Here is a 21524-nt window from a genome sequence, read left to right on the forward strand (position 1 = left end):
GCTCGGGCGTCGGGAAACAAGTCGGGGGCGCGGCGGTGTTGTGGTGGTGATGGGGAATTAGGAGCGGGACAGCGACGTGGGTTGGTGAATTAGAGAGAGTGGAGCACGACCCTGGCACCCTGGCCGCGGCCTTGAACTTCGGGGAAGCCACTGAGGAGCCACAGCGACACCTCCACCCCCGTCTGTCACCAACAACGACCGCCCATGGAAGACGAAGTCCGTGACATTTCAGACTCTGACGCGCTGCATGACGTCGCCCCCTTCATGCCTGGCTGTGCATATGCAGCCGCACCGCCAGGCCAGCTGTTCACAAGGCGCGCCGTGGTGGTACAAACAGCCCACCATGGCCTGCCATACATAAGGTTAATCTGAAACATGCACTAACGCCGCCGCGCTTGTTCGTCCTCGTGCGAATCGAGCCTTACACCGTCGCCCACACGCGACAGGCATTCGGCACTATTTTTGGTTTTCGACCTGATCGTCCGCAACTGCAAAAGAATCAGCACATGGCAAGACGTCACTCAGGGGTCCGACGTCTGACGTTCTTGAACAAGAAAGAAGTCTCCTTTGTTCCTTCCTACCCAGCCACCTGTCGATGACGCTCCTTCCTCTTGTGCAACGGCCGCGTCTCAGCCCGCCATCTCTGCTTCACGTCAGCAAATCCGTGCCACGGGGGTTCTACGTCACGCATGCTTCAGGAAAAGGTTTGAACAATAAGTAATGTGAAGTAGAATTGCAAAGTCAAGGTATATACATGAACATCAAGAAGGTATCTCCAATCAAAGTTTCCAGCTCATCTCCGTCTCCCCGATTAATCCCATAGCCATTTTTATCTCAGAAGCTCTCCCTTAGGCGAGGCACTGGGAGTAGAAGTCGTTCTGCTTGACGCACTTGGCAGTGCCCTCGCAGGCAGTTGGGCCAGTCCATCCCTGGCCACCGCACTGGTACCAAAGCTTAGCAGCACCAGCAGTTCCGGAGGGAACAGCACCGGTGGGAGCAGCGATACCAGCAGAGGGCTTAACAAGAGTAGCGAAGGTGGTAGGGGCCTCGGGGGCAGCGCTGGGGATGGTAGCGTTCATCGAGGGGCGGGCAGGAGCGAGGGTAGGGAGAGCGGCGGCGCTGGTCTCGGCAACAACGACAGAAGAGGCGGCGGCGGCGGGAGAAGAGACAGGGACGGTCGAGTTGGCAGCAGGAGAGGATGGCTTAGCACCACCGGCACCTCCGCAGGAAGCAACGGCGCCACCGGGAGCCTTGTATGTGGTCGCGTCGAAGCCGTTGTAGATGTCGGGGATGTAGATGTTCTTGTCCTCAGCCTTGTAGGCGCCGGGGAGCTCAATGGTAGGCGTGCACGAGCCCTCGCTGCCGGTACCGGTGATCTTGAGCTGCATGCAGCCAATGTAGAACTGAGCACCGCCAACAGTCTGGGCGCTGTGAAGTGCCAGCATCTCCGAACGGAGCAAGTACTCGCCGGATGCAAGGCCAGTAGGAAGCGCGAACTCGTGGGTCATGTTGTTCTTCTCCATGATCTCGTTGGCCCACTTGCCGTCGACTTGGTTGAGCTCGTCAATCTTGAACCATCCGGCACCGATACCGGTAGCCTGGGCAGCATCGTCGACGGGTCCGTAGAGCATGTGGGTGATAGGACCTGGGTGGCCGGACTGGTCCCATTGGACCTTGATTGTGTCACCCTCAGCAGCAGCAACGGTCTCGACACCGGAGGGGACCTTGGAGCCGCCGACGTTGCAAACGATGTCGTCGCTGGTTACGTCGGTGACGGGGCTGTTGGAAGGTGGCATCCGGATGCCGACCTGGTAACCGGGGGTGACATCGTTGACCCAGAGCTGGTGAAGGTTCTGGTGAGCCGAGACGGCGGAGAGGAGAGCGCTGGTGAAAACGGCCTTGGTGAACATCTTGAAGTTTCAAATTTGTGTCGTTGGTGTGATATGTACAGTGACTGGATATGCAAAGATATGCTAGTGATGCCTGATCACGAAATGAATGTAGTGTAAAGAATGAAGTTGGCAAAAACCGGAACGAGTGTTGTGCAAGAAAGGACTGGCCTGATGGAATGATGAGTTGGAGAAATCAGGACGACGGCAGCTTTTGTACTCACCCCACGCAGATCTATTCCCTGTCTTAGGCGCCTGGCATGAGATTAATAGATCCGGAGATCAGGACGAACCGCCTGGAATCCTCCATGACACCCGTTCACGCTATCCCAGCCACTGGCAACGGGAACGACATCGCCTTGACAGATGCCAAGAGGCGACACGCCAGCAATATATCTAGATGAAGTGCTAGTCTGCCCTTTTTGGGCGTTGTCCGCGATGCTTGTTTATGCGACAGGCACCATCCGAGATTGGGTGGGCATGGTGGTGGAGAAGCTGGGAAGCGAGCGTTTCCAGTCTCGCTGCTTTGGGTTAGCGAATCCGTTTCAACTGTGCAGCCGCATGTTTCAAAACACTGCGAGAGCGGTTCGCTGGGAACACGATCCTGCAGCGACTCGCTATGAACATGAAAACTTCGGTCTTCTTGTTGCCGAAGCTCGTAGACGCAGCGGACGGGTTTTGTGATACCCGGAGAAATTTTGCAAGGCTGCGTTGATGCAGTAGTCGGTGGTTTGAAAGAAACAGATTAACATGTGCTTGAGAATGCGTATGAATCATGTGAACGACTTTCATTGCAAAAGCAATCTACAGTTCACTGCCTTTGATGAGGCTGCTCTTCATGACGCGCTGCTCCGGCGCCTGGAGTGGGGCAGCACCTCAGTCGGAGAAAATGTCTTCCTCATGGGGCTCGTCTCTTGAAGATGAAACCTGTAGGCGCTGGTACAGTGCGTCCTTCAAGCACCGTAGAAAGACCGTCCATGTCCTTCCCCGTGTCAGGTATTGGTTCGCATGACGGTGCCGTTGAGCTTGGAGTATTTGCAGTGGAAGTAATAGTGTCCGTGGGCAATGCAAGAGTTCTAGTAGAGACAGAGACGCTCCCTTGAAGCACTTCTCCATTGACGTAGATATGAATCTCCTGCACTGTAGAAACTGGCAATGTTGGATGGATGATGGAGAAGAACCGTGCGCCAGCTAGAATCGAAGTGAATCACAGCGTTATGAGGAAGAAAATGGCGAAAAGTACCCACGGCACAAGGATACGTTTTCGCGGCATTCGACTCCGTGTAGGCAATGAGGTTGGGAAACCCGGTCCTGAAGACTGTGCAAAGTGGGGGTGGTTTGTATCCTGGTAGTCGGGCTTGACCTGAGCTTCCTCCATCTCCTTTGAGGCTGCTTTGCTGTAACGCGGGATCGAAGAAGGCGACTCATGCGTGGCTTGATGATAGGGGTTGTTTGAGGCGTCACCTTTTGGTGCTGAACCGGGATTGGCGTATTGGGGCGTATGAGGAGCGGTATACGAAAGAAATCCAGAGCTGTACGTGGGAGCTGGTGAAGGCAAGCTCCCCAGTTCGACTGAAGTCATGTCTAATGACTTTGCTCGGGTCTGGGCGTCCATGGTGGAGGCGGATATTTGGTGGATCTGTACTTGCAACAAGGAAGAGGACCAGCCTTTTAGTGATTATAACAAAGAAACAATGCGGAGCTTGACTGCTGCAGCAATTCAAGGGCGGACAATACAGATAAAGGCACTGCATCTGATGAACAGCGTGGCATCCACGAACAACGATCTATTGCAATTAGCCTACGGAAACAGTCATCAGCAAACGTTTCATCGCTTTCGTGCGCCTATGTATCGTTTCCACGGCTGAATAACACATCTCGACGAATGCAGTGGTGGTGAGAAGAAGCCTGGGGATGACGGGTTTGGAAGGCGCGGCGTGCTGACGAACGATTGGCGTACCGGCGCTTTCCCTCGGATGCAGGGGCTAGCTTTGGGGTGTCAAACTGGCCGCACCCAGTAGTCTCAACCACAGACAAAGTCAGTAGTTGCGCATGACTATTGTAGTTTTGGTTGTTGGCTTGTAAAATGTCCGATCATAACTGTGTGCACAAGATGTACGTGCAGAGCATGCCTTCACCAGGCGTGCTCGAGGGTATCATACCACAACTCCAAAACTCCGAGCGCAATGACCTTTCAGACATGTCCATACATACTTCCCAGGGTGCATTCAAGCTTTTGCCTTGCCCTTGCCAGTACCAGCAGGCCTGCCGCGCTTCTTCCCTGCCGCGGCTGGCTGTGCGCGAGCAACTGGCTGCCCGTCTGCCTTTCTGCCCTCTGCAGCTCTAATGTCCTCAAGCTCCTTCTCCAGCAAGCCTTGCAGTTGTTCGTTTCGTCTCCCAAGTAGTAGTACGTCGTCTGTATTGATTGTATTGCGCCCGGCGTGTTTGGAGAAGACTTCGAGGTCGCGGGCTGTGTTTGCTGTGACAGAGTCAGCACCCTGTAGTCTGGCCAGTATCCGAAACTCGAGGTAGTTCGTACCAATTTGGGTATACACAAGCTCCGTAAGCGCGCCGATGAACTGAGGTGTAGCGTTTAGATCGTTCTCCAACGTCTTCTCGTCAACAAATTGGCCGATTGAGTACCAGAGGGCAGATTTGAGCCGCTGTGCATATTGTCAGCCCGACCTCATCATCAGTTCAGACAATAAGTTCTCTACCTCTTCGCGCTCTGCTTTGGCATCATCGTTTGACGCCATATCGCCTCGTGGTTAAACTTCAATCGCGTGTAATTGCCGGCCAGACGAGCGACGCGACGCGCCTAACGCGGGCCAATAGCGGGGCCTCGGTGATGACCGGGGAGAAAGTCACCGCCCAGGGTTCTGCCACCTGGGGGTCCACGCTTGAGTGATTTATTGTTATTGCGCGCAATTACTTCCTCGCCAACAACGTCTTTCACGCACAATCCCATACGCATCGGTCTATCGACAAAGTCACCCAACACTTCTCTCGAGTCATCTTCCCTCGAAACCGTAATCGCACCCGGACGTCGCTCCTTCACACTACTGCGCAACAAAACTACAACCGCGAATACAAACATCACACACCCAAGATGGACTATGTACTTGACAACGTGGTCGAGTGGAAGGACCGCCTGGTCAACAACTCGATCAAGTCTTTCGAAGAGATGACTGCCCAGCGCTGGGTTCGCATCATCGCCATCGTCGGCGCATACCTTCTCATCCGACCATACCTGCTCAACGCGGCCGCAAAGAAGCAGAAGCAACAACTAGAGAAGGAGGCCGAAGACCTCGGCTTGGGAAAGACCGATGCGTTAGACGCCAACGACTTCAGAGGCAAAGGTGTCAGGGTGAAGAAGGGCGAAGCGAAGAAGAAGGAGTAGCATGCACGAATGAGAATGCGGACGGACATGGGAATAAGGGTGGTAATACTGTGGACTATTGGATGAGGAAGATTTCGATGAAAGCGGAAGGATAGACGGCTTGGGGGACACGATATGGGCTGCATAACAACGGCGTTTTGGACTTAGCCAACATGCGAACCTTTTAGGTCTGCGCGGACCTGGAGTGTCTTTCTGGAGCGCTCCTAGCACGACGACTGCGATGCCTGCGATGACGCGCCTACTGAGAACGACACCACAATACATTTGAGGAGAATTCACCAGCTAAGCTCTGGAACGTCTACTTCTGCTGCAATATCATAATACTAATAAGATCAATTCTACCCCATTCCCATGTCTTCAGCGCTTCGATTCTATTACACCGCACATCGATCATCGGCGTGTTTATCCTGATCGCTGGCTATTGGACCTTGGTCTCGTTCGCATTTGCACTTCCATCCATGACAGAACCCCGTTCGTTCCATGTTCACGCGACATCATCTTCACACATTCACCGCGTTTGCCTGCCCAGCACACCATTCCATACCCCAAACCACACTCCTAGCAGTGGCGTCCGCTTGCTGCCACTTCAGCCCATGATCATCACATTCACAAACCTTCCGCTTCACATGCTTTCCCTCCATAACCCAACTTACTCCCTTCCGACTATGTATCCGCACGCGCAACCTGAGCACTACCGATGCCTGACGACGACGCGTACCGCAAGCAAGTCCAAGGAAAAGTCCAAGACCTGGTCTCGGAACGTCACGAGAAAAGTGGTGCCAAACTGGTCATCGAAGCTGTGGTTGAGGGTGTGAAGTTGTATCGCAGCTACAAAGAAGAGAAGGCAGCAGAAGAGAAGGGGAAGGGGAAAGAAGAGGGGAAGCACAGGAGACATAGGAAGGGAGGCGGTATGGACGAGAGTGGGAAGGATGGGCATAGGAGGCATCGTAGGCATAGGCGCGGTGATGAACATGGCCATGAATCAAGTGGTAGACATCGACACAGTCGTCATCGTTCTAGATCAAGGGATGAAGAGCGTGGAAGACGCCGTCATGAACGATCCGGATCCCGCGATAGACGCTCGAGATCTCGCCGGCGCAGTGACATCCGCGACCCAGTCATCGAGCCTGCTCAGAACGAGGATTCAGAGTATCATGTGACGGGTGGTGCTGGGCCAGCAGGTACTTTGCATGATGGGCATCGGAAGCCAGATGCTCCATTGCATGGAGAAGGGGATCGACCAGGAAGTGGTGGCAGTGGTTATCAAACTTCATGGGAAGACCTGGCACCCGAACCTCGTCCCCGATCGCGGTCCCATGGACGCAAGGAAGCACACCGTACAGAACGTAAAAGATCTCGTACACCCCATCGATCTCATCATCGAAAGTCTGGAGGGCACCGGAGCTCACATCGGCGTGACCGTTCGCGTACCAAACAACCGGATCATCGTCCAGGTAGCATAGGCGCATCGCGATCTCCAACAAGGCAGCAGAAAGGACCGGATGGCACACCGTTCGGTAGCCTACCCGAGTACAAAAGCAAAGGCGGCATAGCCAAGGGTCTCGGGGATCACTTCATGGCCACCTATAGGCACATCAAAGCCGAGCATGAAGCAGGTCACCGGACCAAAGGCGCGTTGGAGAACGCCCTTGACGGGCTGAGGAAGAAGAAGACAGATGCGAAGGATTATAGTGACAGACTTCGAGAGGGCGAAAGGAGAGAGAGGGGAAAAATACGAAAGAGCGAACCTGAGCGTGTCAGATGGGCCGAACGGAAACCTGAAAAGACGCGGGGCGATGAATCGAAACAAATGGCTGCTGAGAAGGAAGCAAGGGAACGCCATCGTCGTGAACAAGACGAGCGCCGCCGTGAAGACGAGAAACGACTTGAACACGAACATCGTGAGAAACGACAACAAGAGGAAGACAGGAAGAAGAACCGTAGCTCGCCGATTCCAGAGATCCGTGTTCAGCCTCCTACGGATAGTGGGACTCCCCACCGTGAACAAGACATGCTTCGTGAGAAACACAGGCAAGATGAGAAGCGGAAGCAAGATGAACAGCGGAAGCAAGATGAAAATCGAAGGCAGGATGAGAAACGAAGGCAAGACGAGAAACGAATGCAGGATGAGAAACGAAAGCAAATTGAGAAACAAAGGCAGGATGAGAAGCGGAGGCAGGACGAGGAGCGAAGGCAAGCTGAGAAGCGAAGGCAAGAGGAAGACAGGAAGAAGAACCGTAGCTCGCCGATTCCCAAGGTTCGTGTCCAGCCTCCTGCACCTAGTGGAACTCACATTCCCCAGTCAACTCCAGTGGCTCGCAATTCTCAGGCCCCTACTGCTCCGAAATATCCTCCTCCACCGGCTCCAAGACGGCCGAGCAGACCTATTCGGCCCAATACTCCTCCCAATCGTACAACCCCCACTGCTTCAGTAGCGCACGACCGGTATGTGCTACCGGCCCAGCCTCCGGCGTTTGAACATGGTGCAGCAGCAGGCTTCTACGATCAAAATCCATATTGGCCGATGCCAGACAGATATGGAAATTATGGAAACAATGATTCGGCCCAGCCTCCGGCGTCTGAACATGGTGCAGCAGCAGGCTTCTACGACCAAGCTCCGGATTGGCCGATGCCAGACAGATATGGAAATTATGGAAACAATGATTATGGAGACCATGATTATCTGGAGCATGGAGGGGCTGATGAACAGCCCGCTCATGATCAAGTGCCGTACCTGGGCACACGCCCTTCCCCTGTTATGGCAGCTCAATATCCCGAGAGCGTTCCTTCTCCTACTATGGCTGCTCAATATCCAGAGCGCGTTCCTTCTCCAACTATTCTCGCTCAACATCCAGAGGGTATTCCTTCTCCTACTATACCCCCACATCAAGATACACCTCCTTCTCCTGTTATACCTCCATACCCGGATACGCCTCCTTCTTCTGTCATACCTCCATACCCAGATACACCCCCTTCTCCGGATGTATCAGAGGGTCATTCAGGATCATCCTCACCAATCATGTCGCACGCACCACGCGCTCCATCGCCATCAAATCGTTTTGCATCCGAGTTCTTACAAAGCATCCCGATGTCAGCTCCCCAGCAAGCGGCATCTCCCCCAATCCCACCACCGTCCCCACCACCACCTCCTCCAGTTCCACCACCTCCTCCAGTTCCACCACCTCCTCCAGTTCCACCACCTCCTCCAGTTCCACCACCTCCTCCGCCCCCACCAGCAGCAAGACCACCTCCTCCATCTGGACCCCCTCCACCACGCTCAGCAGGACCACCCAATATGGCCGCCATATTTGGCGATATTTGCGGCCCACGCAAGTTACGTAGTGTGGCAGCTGAAGAGAAAAAGGACAGGAGTGGTAACCCGAAAGCGGGCAAAGTATTGTACGAAGAAACAGCACACAGTAGCGAGGTAGAAGAGCACGAGCGAGCTCAAGCAAGGGACGCCGATAGCCATCCGCCAGTGTCAAGAGCTAGTGGGTGGAGTACCGCTTACTCCGCAGACGAAGAAGCCGATGATCGACCAGAACCGAACAAGGCGTTCAGAGAGGAACTAGCGAGGAGATTGGGCCCAGGTATTGACACTTCCACGACGGAGACTCCAAGGGGTCCTGGCAATAGCTTACTAACAGCAGGCTCTAGGACGTCGATGAGTGCCAATGTGTCGCGGAAGCTGCAGGATGAGAGTATGTTGACAGAACCCTAGAGCTCGATAGGGTTGCACTGACGTGTCAATAGAAGCCCCATTTCAACGACTTTCTAGATCGGAGAGTGGGGAGGATCTCATCTTCACTTTGGCGGCACATATTGTGCAACCAGGTTGGAGTTTTGACGGGCTTACTAGGAAATGATGATGACGGGATGGAACGAGATGAGGTGAGATGGAATGCTGAGAATGCATATCTGGGCAGGCAAACCTGTGTGAGAGATAGTTGATGTGTGTTTGTCCAAATGGATCCTCGCGTCATAGGGTACTCCGTCCACCTTGTCGCGAATGTGTACATTGTAACGCGTCCGGTTGGTGAAGAGTGAACGCGTACGCACCAGGTCCGTGATGGTGAAGGCTGTTGACGAACGGTTGGCCCAGGCTTCCCAATTTCGCGGCAGAGCTCTGGACTGCCAAGCTCGAGCAGAAGAGCCGGGTTATTAGTCCTCATCCCTATTCCTCATATTATTAGCTATCTCGACCTGGGAACTTCCTTGCGATCTTCGCGCGACAATTGCATCTACACTTCTATCGCTCCTTCACGACTGTTAGTGGTTGCCTCTGACGTTGAGCTGCATCCCCCACATTACTTCAACGTCGCTCCAATTGGACCCTGTGGCATCATCAGGCAGAAGAGCGCAAGCATACCGCCCGCAGCTTTCGCAGTTCAACACCACATCTCCCCCCACACACAATCAACATGCGCTTCTCATCAGGCCTCGTTCTCGCTCTCCCGGCGCTCGCTGTCGCCGAGGAGCAGGTGCCTCTCCTTGACAAGGTGAAGGGCTTCTTCAACAAGGCGACGGCTGCCGTGTCCGCATCCATCCCCTCCATGCCATCGGCGCCGGTCGACACCGCAACGAGCAAGGTGGCCTCTAACGCAGCTGCCGCCATCCAGTACCCAATTACCCTGGAGAACTGGAAAGAGACCCTTACCGTTGACGCTACCGCCAGCCCTCCTACCACACAGGACTGGCTCATCTTCACCACTGGCGGCAACACCACCTGCTTTGGCCTGTGTGGCAACGCAACCAAGGCATGGAACGTACGTATAGCATGCGAACATACAGATGACCGACACTAACATCAACCAGGCTTCTCTCCCCATCATGGCTGCGAAGCCTGATGCGCCCAAGTTTGCGTACCTTGACTGCGAAACCGAGCCTCTCCTCTGCAACGCATGGTCTGTCGGCGCACCGGCGCTCTACTATTTCCAGATCCCCAAGCCCATGGCTGACCAGTCCGCGCCCGTCCCCGTCGTTCGCTACAAGCCCTTGAACCGCACCAGCACCACCACCGAGACCTTCAAGAAGCTCATCGTTGACAACGAGATTGAGCAGGTCACCCCGTACGAGGGTCCCTTCCACCCCTTCAACGGTGCTCTCCAGCAGTACAACCTTGCCATTCCTTACGCATACGTCACCTGGGGATTCTCCAAGATGCCCTCGTGGATGCCCATGATCATCATCTCCTTCCTCAGCAGGTCATTCATGTAAGCTGAATCACTCTGAGATGGAATGCACATGCTAATCCCGATTACAGGAGCAAGCGCATGGCAGGACCAACTCCCGCTGAGGCGCGTGCCGCCGCCGCACAACCCGCTCGGTAAAGGCCTGCACTCCTGCTTCCTGTGAAGTAGAGTCGCACGACAGGAACGTGATAAGTACCGTGTGCGATCTCATATAATACCCAACAGAGCGATGCGAATACAGTGTTGGAATTGGACAGTTTCTGGACTGGCTCGTGGAAGTACTCGGCAAATGGGGATAGAGATTTGGATATGTCTAGTGGAAGAATAATGTAGCTCTGATACCTGGAGAGGCGTTCAATCATTGTAATGCTCAGTTATACTACTATCCATCCAGACTGTTCTTTTTTTGAGTGAACAGTTGACGCATCTCATCTGCAGGGCTGCCAAGACACGATCGCGCTACGGGCGATGCCCGAGAATCTCTCGAACTCCGCAACCCCAGTTCAATATCACATCACAGCAACCATGGTGCACATATTGAAGCGCATGCGCAAGTTACGCGAGGCAAGTAGCTAATCTCCGAGTGCATCTCTACTCTTTCAGCAAGACTAACAAGCACCACAGCACGTACGTAAGATCCACCTCCGCAGACACCTCCGAAAACGTCGAAGCCTACAATCGAACCCGACCAACTCGAGATACGTGAATTGTAACGACGCTGACATTGGTACCTGCGACAGTTGTTATGGATAAGATGTGGACCAGGCGCGCTCATACTGCCCAAAGAGGTGTCGAAGATTAGCATGGAATTCAACACAAAACTCTACGGAGGACATAGAGGGGCAAGGTATGTTGGCATTGCTCCATTACAAGTACCAGAGAAGGGCCAAGAATATGAGGCCAATTCAGGCACATGTTTGAGAGCTGGTAATTGTACGCAATGACAAGATGTAGTGCTCACAGTACGAACAGGAAATTCTGGCGCAATATGCTACCCCGGATGAAATACCGTAACCCGTCCATCCCTATGGAAGTCGCGCGACACAACGACCCCGACGGTCCCTCACTCCTACACATCTTCACAGCAACCAAAACACAGCCATCGACTGGCTCCACAAACTCTCCCACAACGCAACAATCAGACACTTCACCACCGTCCGCAACGCCAAACCCGCGCAATACGCTCGTACCCGATACCTCGAAACCCACGTTTTCGATTGACATGAGAGACCAGTCGGAGAGCGAGATCCTGGAGGCACTGGTGGAGAAGATAGGCGCTGTGGAGATCAAGCCGACGGAGGAGGAGTTGGCCGAGATGAAGGAGATTGAGGAGTTCAAGGAGAGGTCGGAGGCGGATAGAGTGCTGGTCAGGGAGAAGTTGATCAAGGAGCGGAGAGAGGCTGAGCTGCTTAAACTGGCGAGGGGTGAGGCACCGGCTGCGAACTAAATGTGTGGTCTGGAAGAAGTCACGAAGGATTGACATGAGAAACACGAGGAGGCTATGTGGTCTTCTACCAGCAATTGGACTGCAATCTAGCGGCTTCAAGGCTGAGACATTGTAACATATGTATATTCTATGGCATACTCACGACGTCAATACGAGACCATGTGCCTAATGATTATGACATGTTGGAGCTCATTGATGCATGAGGCAGCGGCTTCTGTGCAGAGGGAGGCTTTCGTTCTCAAATCAGCCTCTACGGCTCTTTGCATAGCAAGCGCATTCATGTGACTTCGCGCATGATGCAATTCCTCCAAAACGCGTAAACGCGTCTGTCGCGCTTCTCGAGCGAGTCGCATACAAAGTTATCAGGCTTCACGATGAACCAGCGCAAAGCAGCGCAATCGCTAAAGAATCACTCATGAAGATGGCATGTAGCCGACTGGGTTAGTCCCAAGCATCAGTGGCCAACGGCCTAGCAAAAGGGAAACGGAATCAGTCTGCCTGACAGACAACCATACACCGAGCTCGAACCGCGTGAACGGTGAGCTCAGGCTGCCGGAAGCTGCCAAAGTTGGTCTGCGCTGCCTGTCGTCCGAAGCGTTCTATTGAGGAAGAAGGCTCCATGATGGACGAACTGTCAACATCTCAACCATCACACGGCTCCCCGAAAGGACGTGGACAGGAGACGTTGACACAGGGCGTTGTGGTGAGAACTCGATGGGTGAGGGCGCGCAACTTTTTTATGTCGCTCGGCTGAACGCCGGCGCGCTAGTGGGTAGTGGCTTGGCGGGAAATGTGTGGGCGGAGGTGCGATGTTGCCCGCAGGTCACGAGTAGGCACCCATCACCGAACTTCACCTTTGGGGAATTACTGAGTGTGCTTTCACTCTTTGCGACGATCACTTCTGCACACGGCTCGAAAGTGTATTGAAGATCCTGAACCTCCGGCGCCGTCACAACTCTCCTTCCTGGACCATAAACCTCTGCGTTGCGACAGGACATCACGACCGCATCAGCCATGGCGGACCTATCCATCGATGAGGCGAACAAGATTCGTCTGTCTATGGGCCTCTCTGCTCTCCCCGGTGGAAGCACACCTGCAGCACCCGCAGCCCCCGGTCTCGATTTCAAGGCGGCGCAAAATGGCGACGACTCGGACGAAGAGCCTGCGAGCACCATCGACACGCGCCAGGCCGCCGCTTCGGACAACTGGAAGAAATTGGAGGAAGCGCGACTGGCCAAGATAAGACGTGAAGAACGCGCCGCGGCGATCAAGAAGGAGCGCGAAAAGGCGGCGCGCTTTGCAAAGCTTGAGGGCAAGGGGCTGGCGGACGAAGCAGACGTCGACGATGACCTGGCCTGGCTGAAGAGCAGCAAGAAGCGCCAGAAGAAGATTGCCAAGGAGGAGCAGATGCGCAAGGAGCTTGAAGAGCGCGAGCGCCAGGCACTCGAGGCCATGCAATATACCGACAAGGACCTTGCTGGTGTCAAAGTCGGACACGAGGTCGACCAATTCGACGATGAAGATCAGATCCTCGTTCTCAAGGACACTGCAGTCGATGGGGAAGAGGATGACGAGCTGGAGGCGGTTGAACTCAGAGAAAAGGAGCGACTACAAGAGCGACTCGATTCGAAGAAGCGGAAGCGCGCATACGACCCCAATGATATGGACGAGGGAGGCCAGAAGTCGATACTTGCGCAATACGACGAGGAGATTGAGGGCAAGAAGCGCAATGCGTTCACATTGGACGGCAAGGGCCGAACTGTTGAAGACGTGCAGGCTGAAGTCGCGGGTGCTTCAAGACCAAAGAAGGTTGCGATCAGTCTGGACATACTCAAAGAGGATGCGCCCACCAACGACTACATGGACGTTTCGGAAGTCAAGATGAAGAAGCCCAAGAAGAAGAAGGGCAAGAAGTCCAAGCGAGAACGCGTCGAAGATGATGAGGAAATGCTTGCGATGCCTGCGGAAGACACTGCGGCTGGCGACGACATGGACATTGACGGCGGTGAATCCTCCGCACCACAACAGAAGAAGAAGAAGGTGTTCGACGAGTCGTTCGTGGATGACGACGACCTCCAAGCGAATCTCGCGGCACAGCGTCAAAAGGCCCTCAAGAAGCGCAAGAAGATGCGACCAGAAGATCTCGCACGGCAACTGCGCGAAGATGCAACACCTCAGCCAGACGTTATGGAGTCTACCGAAGATGGTGATGGTGGCCTCGTTATCGACGAGACAACCGAGTTCGTACAGAACCTAGGTGCTGCAGGCGATGCCGACGAAGAGGAGGCCCGCAGGAAACGCAGAAAGTCCAGCCACATCTCGGAGGGCACGAAGTCCATGGGCGATATCCCCGTCGCTGACGAAGACGGTGATGTCGAGATGGGTCAATCCTACGCTGAGGCAGCCGAAGCAGAAGAGGCTCGCAACCGCAGCATCTCGCGCGCTCGCTCCACAGACATTACCGAAACGGGTCTCGAGGCTGAGAAGACTGTCGACCAAGGTCTAGGTGCTACTCTCGCCCTACTCAAGCAACGAGGTCTAGTCACAGAATCCGACGCCTCCGACAAGAACGCCATGTACCGCGACCGCCAAAAGTTCCTCGCCGACAAGATCAAGGCCGAAGCCGACGCCGAGCGCCAACGCAAGATCGCCCGTGAACGCGAACGAGGTTCCGCCCGCTGGAACAACATGACCCCCCGCGAGCGCGAAGAATGGGCCCGCAAAAACAACACCAGCGCCGACATGGTCGAGAGCCGCCGTCTCGCCGAGCTCTTTAACAAGGAGTACACGCCCAACATTGAGCTGAAGTATGTTGACGAACACGGCCGCCACATGAACCAGAAAGAAGCCTTCAAGCAGCTCAGTCACCAGTTCCACGGCAAGGGTAGTGGAAACACGAAGACGAAGAAGCAACTCGATAAGGTTGCTGCTGAGAAGAAGAAGATGGCTGAGAGTTCGCTTGAAGCTAGTAGGAGTGGGGGTGGTGGGTTGGGGAATGCGTTTGATGATCAGGCGAAGAAGAAGGGTACTGCTGGTGTTCGCCTGCAGTAGAGTTTCGATTGCTCAATCTTCCGACGATAGCCACGTCGCCATTGACAGAAACTTTTATGAAAGGTCACTCGGATGGTGTTGCCGTGGGCTTCAAAGGTCAGTAAGCTCCTGAAGCTGTACATTAGAATGTTGTCATTAATACGAATTTGCGAAATAGAACGTCTTCAGTCGGCAGTGATTATGGCATGCACTCCTGTACGTGCACTCTACTGACTTTAGGATGCTTCTTTGTGCATGGTTATTCGTGTTACTGATTGGTATCTCACCATGTCAAGCTCATCGTAGGCTTCTTCGGAGAGTAAGTACACGTAGTTCACATCGACGTACAGGTAAGTCTATGCTTGATGACATTCGTGTAAAAGCAATCCCGTTCCCGTACGGATAAGAGTCATCAAGATTCGTCCTCCATTGTCGGCCATTCCGAATCGCCGGTTAGTTTGACATCACCTATCCCCTCCACGTCGATCTTGAGGCCCGCCAAGCTTGGCTTCCAACGTATCAAGTCATCGAACACGGTCTTCGTCGATTTGGTGTAATCTGGGCTGATCAAAGGCTCTTTCCACAGGCAATCTTTGGTGTCTGAAGCCAGGAGGAGTAGTGCGAAAAGTTTATCCCGAGGGTCTGAAGCGTGGAATCGCCTCGTAAACCTGAGCAGCCACTTCACCTCCATGTATTCGGGTAACGCGTCCCTCGCTATAAGATACGCCCACGCTCGCTGAATCTTCTCATACGAGGTCAATTTCAAACATTTTGCGCTCGTTATCTGGGTGTTTAGTATCTCAAACCAACGCAATGTGCCGTTGCCAATCCTGAATTCGACCTTTTGTCTCGATTCCTCGTCCTTGGGAGCTAGGAGGACCTCTTGCAGAACCCATATTCGGCTCCACCACGGCCGACTAACGAGACTTCTTAAACCGGCTAACATCGCCTTTCTGCATCGGTCAGGCGAGGAGTTGTCGAGCATCTCATCGTCAAGTTCCGATCCGAGTTGACTGAGTACTTTGTCTTGTGCCATACATGTCCACAGAGGGTGTGTATCCTCACGCAATGTACCCCAGAGACCCCACGTCTGCTCAACAGTATCATGATCTATCAGGGGCCGTATGTGTTTAGTCCACGCTCTCATGAAAAATCGAATGTATTCATTTTCCGGTCCCAACCACACAACCACCGACTCAGCAGATGAGTATATCTTCCCCATCAACTGGACCTGATGTGTCTTCTCTCGCGGGTCTTGCTGGTTGATGCATAATGCGTCTATCCATAGACACTGTCTCTTTTCGTTTCGCAGGGCTTGGAGTGCGATGAAGAGGTTCTGTGTGATTCGAAATGGCGCGCTGATTGGCTCCTTACTTGCGCTGGATGGGTTTGTCGATGGGCTATACAACTGGATCTCAACGGTATCTTCAACGGCTCCCCAGCAGTAAGAAAGCGCGACGTACGGTATGCGATCATCAGACTTCTCGTCTATGTTGGTATACACCAACTCGCATTCGATAGGGTTGTCACCATATCCAGGTAGCAGGATGACGCATCGTATTTCTCTTAACCCGGAGTTCAGTGGCAAGAAGGCTGTGTCGTCGTTCTTTACACCACGGAAAGGTAGGTATGGGCGATCTGGGGTTTGCGACAACGAAGACATTAGAAGATAAGCGCCAGATGTGTGAGACATATAGAGGAGGAGGGACGACGGGTCAAGAGTGTCATTGCGGAAAAGGCTGAGGGTACGCAGGCCGTGCAGAGACATGCATATGCACTGCGGCTGAGCCAGCCTATCGCATCTACCCATACACTATAATCTCATCCCACTACTACCCACCCAATCCCTCTTTCGATGTTGAGAAATCTAAGTAGCACCCGGAACATCCCAAATCTTCCCAAAAGGATCATGATGCGCATCCGTCTCACGGTTGTACTCCAACGCCAAACTCAAGAAATGCGCAACCTCTTCCCCATACACGCGACTGACAAACGCATAAGTTCCATCGATACCCGCAGAAACTCCACTGGTCGAGATAATGTTGCCGTCTTCGACCCATCGCGCAGTCGGCACCCAGTCAACGTTGGGGCCGGTCGATGTTGCCCAAGGCCAGGCAGCCTTGTTCGTGGTTGCCTTGCGGCCGTCGAGAATGCCTGCGCGTGAGAGGAGTGTGGCGCCGGTGCAGACGGAGACGATGTATTTGAGCTGTGGAGTAGCTTGTTAGTGATTGCAAGGGTATGTAGGAAATGAGTACATACGTTTGGGTATGTGGCTTTGACGAAGTTGATCTCCTCAGTCATGTCTCTACGAGTCCCTCCTCCGCCAGGGACAAAGAGAACATCGATTGCGCCCTTGTCTGTCGTAGAAGGCATGTCGCCACCACCATTTTCGTTTTGCCTGTTCTTCTTCCAATTAGTTGTATTTACTTCCACACGACCATCACGACTCACCAGATAGTCCGAAAATGTCATAGTGGGCAAAAGTTCCTGACCAAAGCCTCCATCCGTCATGGCCGACGTCACCGGGTCCATGGTCTTGCTGAAGACTGTAAACTGCGGCACAATGGAGGTGTTTCGGTAGTACATGAAGAGCGAGTTGAGAACGTCCATGGGGCCGAAGATGTCGAGAGCTTGGAAGTGTGGGAATGTGAGTAGACCGAAGTGAGTGGGTAGAGTTGTGGTGTTGGCTATCTCGGGTTGGCTTGGTCTTGCAAGAGTTGAGCGTATGGCTAACAGAGCCGGGATCAGGGTGGAGTATCGCATGTTTGGAGTTTTGTAGTCGATAAGATAGTGAGGTGCAGAAGAGAGTGGGCGAGAAGTAGCAAGTCAGAGGTAGGAGGAGGTGTCAAGGGGCAACCAAGTGGGGACCAAAGTAGAAGAGAGGCCTACAAACAAAAACCACGGTGTACCTGCGGCTCTGAAATGGGTATTCTGCCTATTTGACGTTTCAGTGAGGAATTCACATGACATTTTATACTCCTAATTTGGTTGAACATCTTAAACCCGAAATCTCCACATGGATACCCGGAGCCAGCGCTTTGGCGGCAGTGTAATTTAAGTCGCATGGTTGTATTGGTTCTAATGCGCTCATATGCCTCGCCGAGCAGTGATTGAGGTACAAGAGGATCAGGCGGATGCGAAGATCACACACCTCCGATGTCGAGAACGAACAGCTTCGTAAGGCATCCAACGTTTGAGAAGATATGAGCGAGTTGCGAAAATTTTGACTCCACCGGTTTAAGCGACTGGTGATCATCTTGACATTCCGCATGCACCGATGACTTGTATTGCCAGTCAGATTTCAGTGTTCCCGAGGTGTCCAATGGCATTGGCGAACCGCCAGGGCGTAATACATTGAGGATGAGGGGTCAGCCCTTACTAAGTGACCAAGAATGTGGGGGAACATGAATTCCTGGTGTCGCAGCATGCCAAGAAAGCTGCTTCTGGTTTCTTTTTCTTGTCTCCGGATCCTTGGATACGTCGTGTGTTCGTTCGTGTTTTATCAGGTGATCGAGCAGCACGTCCAGTGATGCGACATGAAGCTAGAGTTCTTTGAGTGAACAGCAAAGGTACATGTCAAGCGCAACCCCTGGTATTCGCGCTACAGGTTTATTACATGTTTTCTTTTTCCGACCGCCCTCGAACAATTGCATCCGGCTCCTTGTGTCTGGTTTGCCAGCCTCTACTGCCGGTCGGCATGCACACCGTCGGTGTCGCGCTCATTAGCCTCGTCTGGCCCGTTCGCATGATGCGAACATGGCTCGACGTCCTCCCGGATGAAATGCGTCCTGGTACTGCTGATCATGAGGTAGTTGGGGGTGCCAACGGTGGTCGCAAACAGCGCATCGATCAATCGCACCTGTCTCGACAAAAGAGGAAGTCGACATCACGAGAAGGTGTGAAGAAGGCATTGATTAGTCAGAGACGTGATGGCGAGGCCGCATCGAAGATGGAGATCTCGCGCCAAGCCAGCGGGTTCCTGCGATAGTGACGTAGCTTGAGCCGCGCGTGATCCCAGCTTGAAATCTGCACAGCGAACTGCATCTTTCAGCCTCCTGCATTCAAGAACCCCATCATCAAGTCGCGCCCCTATAGAGTTATCTGACATTCTTGTATAGCCCCGCGCGTTAGTGTCGACATACACAACAACAGCCTTGCGCCAATGCATGCGAAAGCTTGCTGTAATAACTCGGCCTCACTGAGGTAGCACATTCCGCGACAATGCCATCCAACCGGCCAGGACTCGATGCGCGCAGGTCAACGCTCCGTAGGCAACATCTCTATACCACATACACAGGGACGCATACTGACTTGATACATCGCCATGTAGATTATACGACCTTCCCAACGATTCCCCCTAAATCCCGCGGCCGACCACCATCTGACGCCCCGTCCGGTCAAGATGGCAACCGATCCGAAGACGGCAGCCATACGCACCATGATTCGCCCCTACCGACGAAGCAGCTTATCGTTCTAGCTGTTATAGCTCTCGCCGAGCAAACCGCCCTCAACTCGATAGGCCCTTATCTGCCAGAGATGACAAAATCATTTTCCGCAGTCAAGGATGGGCAGACAGGTCTATACGTCGGACTCATCGCGTCGTCTTTCGCGTTGGCACAGTTCACGACAAACTTCTTTTGGGGCTGGTTGTCAGATAAGATCGGACGAAAGCCGGTAATAATTTCGGGCACATTTTTGACCATGTGTTGTTTTCTGGCTTTTGGCTTCTGCAGAGAGCTATGGCAGGCTATACTCGTGCAGGCCCTGATGGGCTTTGTCAACGGAAATTCTGGCGTCGTGTCGACGTGTTTGGGCGAGATTACGGATCGAAGCAACCAATCGCGCGCCTTTACCTATCTGCCCGTCGTCTACGGTATCGGTGGCATAACGGGACCGATCGTAGGAGGACTCTTGGTGCTCTACCAGAACCCGTTCAACAAGAGCCAGTCGAATCCCTACCCGTACCTCCTCCCGAACCTCTTTTCGGCCCTCGTCCTCGCGATAGACCTGATAGTGTGTATGCTCTTCTTGGAGGAGAGTTTGGAGGAAGCCAAGAATCTGCCACCTCTTGGAAAGAGACTGGGAAACCTGTTCTCGTGGATGTGGCAGTTCACCAGCTCCACGCGACCTACCTACGTACGACGCCTCCTAGGCAATCACAAATCCCACAACTCACACGGTGGCGTGGACGATGTGGACGAGGACGACGCGTCCGACGCCTCTGGGGAGTCTGCGCCTACGCTGTTTCCACACAGTAGCGGCGAGGAACTCACGCGGAAGGAGATCTTGAACCGGGATACAGTCCTGCTTCTCATAACCTACTTCATATTCCAACTTGCTAACATCTCGTACAATTCCCTATATCCCATCTTCGCCGAAGAGCAGCCACCTACTGGACGCGGCCTGAAGCCTGAAGCTGTCGGACTATCTCTGTCATTTGCAGGCGCTATCACGATACTGTTCCAGGTGGGCATATTTGGCAGACTTCGAGGCAAGCTGGGGAACAAGATGGCGTACAGAGTCAGCTTAGGGCTCTTCATTGCAGCCTTCGGTCTCATGCCGTTTGTTGGTTACAAAGAGAGCAATGGATACAAGGGCATTGGTACGGGTGCTGGGTGGTTGTGGTTTGAGCTCGGCGTTGTGCTGGTCATCAAGACGATTGCAGGTGTCGGTGGTCTGACAGCTGCACTTCTTATGGTAAGTTACTCTAATTCCAACTTGACGCGCTCTATAGATGCTGACATGAAGCAGATCACCAACTCCGCCCCCAATCACAACGTGCTCGGTACTCTCAATGGCCTCGCCCAGACACTCTCTGCTGCCGGTCGCGCTGCTGGGCCTTTCGTGTCAGGTTCGCTTTTCACGGCCGCTACCAAGCTGAAGCCCAAAGGTGAAGCCTTACCTTTTGGTATCTTTGCTGGAATCGCACTCCTCGGTTTCCTCCTCAGCTTCGGTATTCGTGGCGATGGACTGGAAGCCGAAGGATGGAGCGAGGATGATAGCGAAGACGAAGATGAAGAGGAGGAGATTGGCGAGGGCGCGAATGAACGGACTGGTCTGATACGGAAGTGAAGACTTCATCGTTCTTGGAGCATTTTACAGCATACTTGCATGGCTAAGGCCCCCCGAACCTTGTCTATCAGCGCGGCGTTCATATGGCGGATCTAGAAATCGTTTGCTGGTTGCGGTTTCAGCCAATACAATATCAATATTCTCTGAACATCCGTCGTGACATCTGTTTAGCTGTGGGCAAATATGTAGTCTTCCAAGACGGAAGGCACATAACGACCTGTGAAGATTTTTGCTGGGTGAGGTAAGCTCGGCATGTTTACTGAATGTGGACCAGAATGGCTGTGTTTGCGGTTCCTCCCATCTTCAAATAGCGGGCCTCATGTAAGAACATCAGGCGAGCTGTTAGAGATGGGGCGTGAGGTGCATGAGCATGCACCTCTGGATCACCGGGTGACACATTCGGCTCAGTGTTGTGAGCTTCTGAGGATGGGTGGGACGTGTAAGACCGGGAGCGAGGAGGAGGTGATATCTGCGCAACGCCGGCTTGGTGAGGT

At 53.6% G+C, this 21524-nt stretch overlaps 9 protein-coding genes across 9 annotated transcripts; 6 read left to right on the top strand and 3 right to left on the bottom strand.

The window, feature by feature from the left end:
- Positions 1-848: 848 nt before the first annotated feature.
- J4E93_005920 (uncharacterized protein) lies at positions 849-1910 on the bottom strand (the record flags this gene model as incomplete). The annotated part of the gene is made up of 1 exon (XM_049343838.1): positions 849-1910. One exon carries the CDS (start codon positions 1908-1910, stop codon positions 849-851), a length of 1062 nt encoding a protein of 353 aa, XP_049199071.1.
- Positions 1911-4117: 2207 nt separating this feature from the next.
- On the bottom strand, positions 4118-4645 carry J4E93_005921 (uncharacterized protein; the record flags this gene model as incomplete). The annotated part of the gene is made up of 3 exons (XM_049343839.1): positions 4118-4368; positions 4429-4552; positions 4607-4645. 3 exons carry the CDS (start codon positions 4643-4645, stop codon positions 4118-4120), a joined length of 414 nt encoding a protein of 137 aa, XP_049199072.1.
- A 353-nt stretch (positions 4646-4998) lies between these two features.
- On the top strand, positions 4999-5289 carry J4E93_005922 (uncharacterized protein; the record flags this gene model as incomplete). The annotated part of the gene is made up of 1 exon (XM_049343840.1): positions 4999-5289. One exon carries the CDS (start codon positions 4999-5001, stop codon positions 5287-5289), a length of 291 nt encoding a protein of 96 aa, XP_049199073.1.
- A 697-nt stretch (positions 5290-5986) lies between these two features.
- On the top strand, positions 5987-6752 carry J4E93_005923 (uncharacterized protein; the record flags this gene model as incomplete). Its single annotated transcript, XM_049343841.1, has 3 exons — positions 5987-6197; positions 6408-6470; positions 6547-6752. The coding sequence occupies 3 exons, from the start codon at positions 5987-5989 to the stop codon at positions 6750-6752; spliced, it is 480 nt and encodes a 159-aa protein (XP_049199074.1).
- Positions 6753-9710: 2958 nt separating this feature from the next.
- J4E93_005924 (uncharacterized protein) lies at positions 9711-10619 on the top strand (the record flags this gene model as incomplete). Its single annotated transcript, XM_049343842.1, has 3 exons — positions 9711-10055; positions 10105-10502; positions 10553-10619. The coding sequence occupies 3 exons, from the start codon at positions 9711-9713 to the stop codon at positions 10617-10619; spliced, it is 810 nt and encodes a 269-aa protein (XP_049199075.1).
- An 802-nt stretch (positions 10620-11421) lies between these two features.
- On the top strand, positions 11422-11928 carry J4E93_005925 (uncharacterized protein; the record flags this gene model as incomplete). The annotated part of the gene is made up of 1 exon (XM_049343843.1): positions 11422-11928. One exon carries the CDS (start codon positions 11422-11424, stop codon positions 11926-11928), a length of 507 nt encoding a protein of 168 aa, XP_049199076.1.
- A 1014-nt stretch (positions 11929-12942) lies between these two features.
- On the top strand, positions 12943-14979 carry J4E93_005926 (uncharacterized protein; the record flags this gene model as incomplete). The annotated part of the gene is made up of 1 exon (XM_049343844.1): positions 12943-14979. The coding sequence occupies one exon, from the start codon at positions 12943-12945 to the stop codon at positions 14977-14979; it is 2037 nt and encodes a 678-aa protein (XP_049199077.1).
- A 1846-nt stretch (positions 14980-16825) lies between these two features.
- On the bottom strand, positions 16826-17568 carry J4E93_005927 (uncharacterized protein; the record flags this gene model as incomplete). The annotated part of the gene is made up of 2 exons (XM_049343845.1): positions 16826-17164; positions 17218-17568. The coding sequence occupies 2 exons, from the start codon at positions 17566-17568 to the stop codon at positions 16826-16828; spliced, it is 690 nt and encodes a 229-aa protein (XP_049199078.1).
- A 1611-nt stretch (positions 17569-19179) lies between these two features.
- J4E93_005928 (uncharacterized protein) lies at positions 19180-21030 on the top strand (the record flags this gene model as incomplete). Its single annotated transcript, XM_049343846.1, has 3 exons — positions 19180-19225; positions 19289-20655; positions 20710-21030. 3 exons carry the CDS (start codon positions 19180-19182, stop codon positions 21028-21030), a joined length of 1734 nt encoding a protein of 577 aa, XP_049199079.1.
- Between the last annotated feature and the right edge of the window lie 494 nt (positions 21031-21524).

Source organism: Alternaria ventricosa, assembly GCF_023758065.1.
Source record: "Alternaria ventricosa strain BMP 2768 chromosome Unknown scaffold_9, whole genome shotgun sequence".
Taxonomy (NCBI): Eukaryota; Fungi; Ascomycota; class Dothideomycetes; order Pleosporales; family Pleosporaceae; genus Alternaria; species Alternaria ventricosa.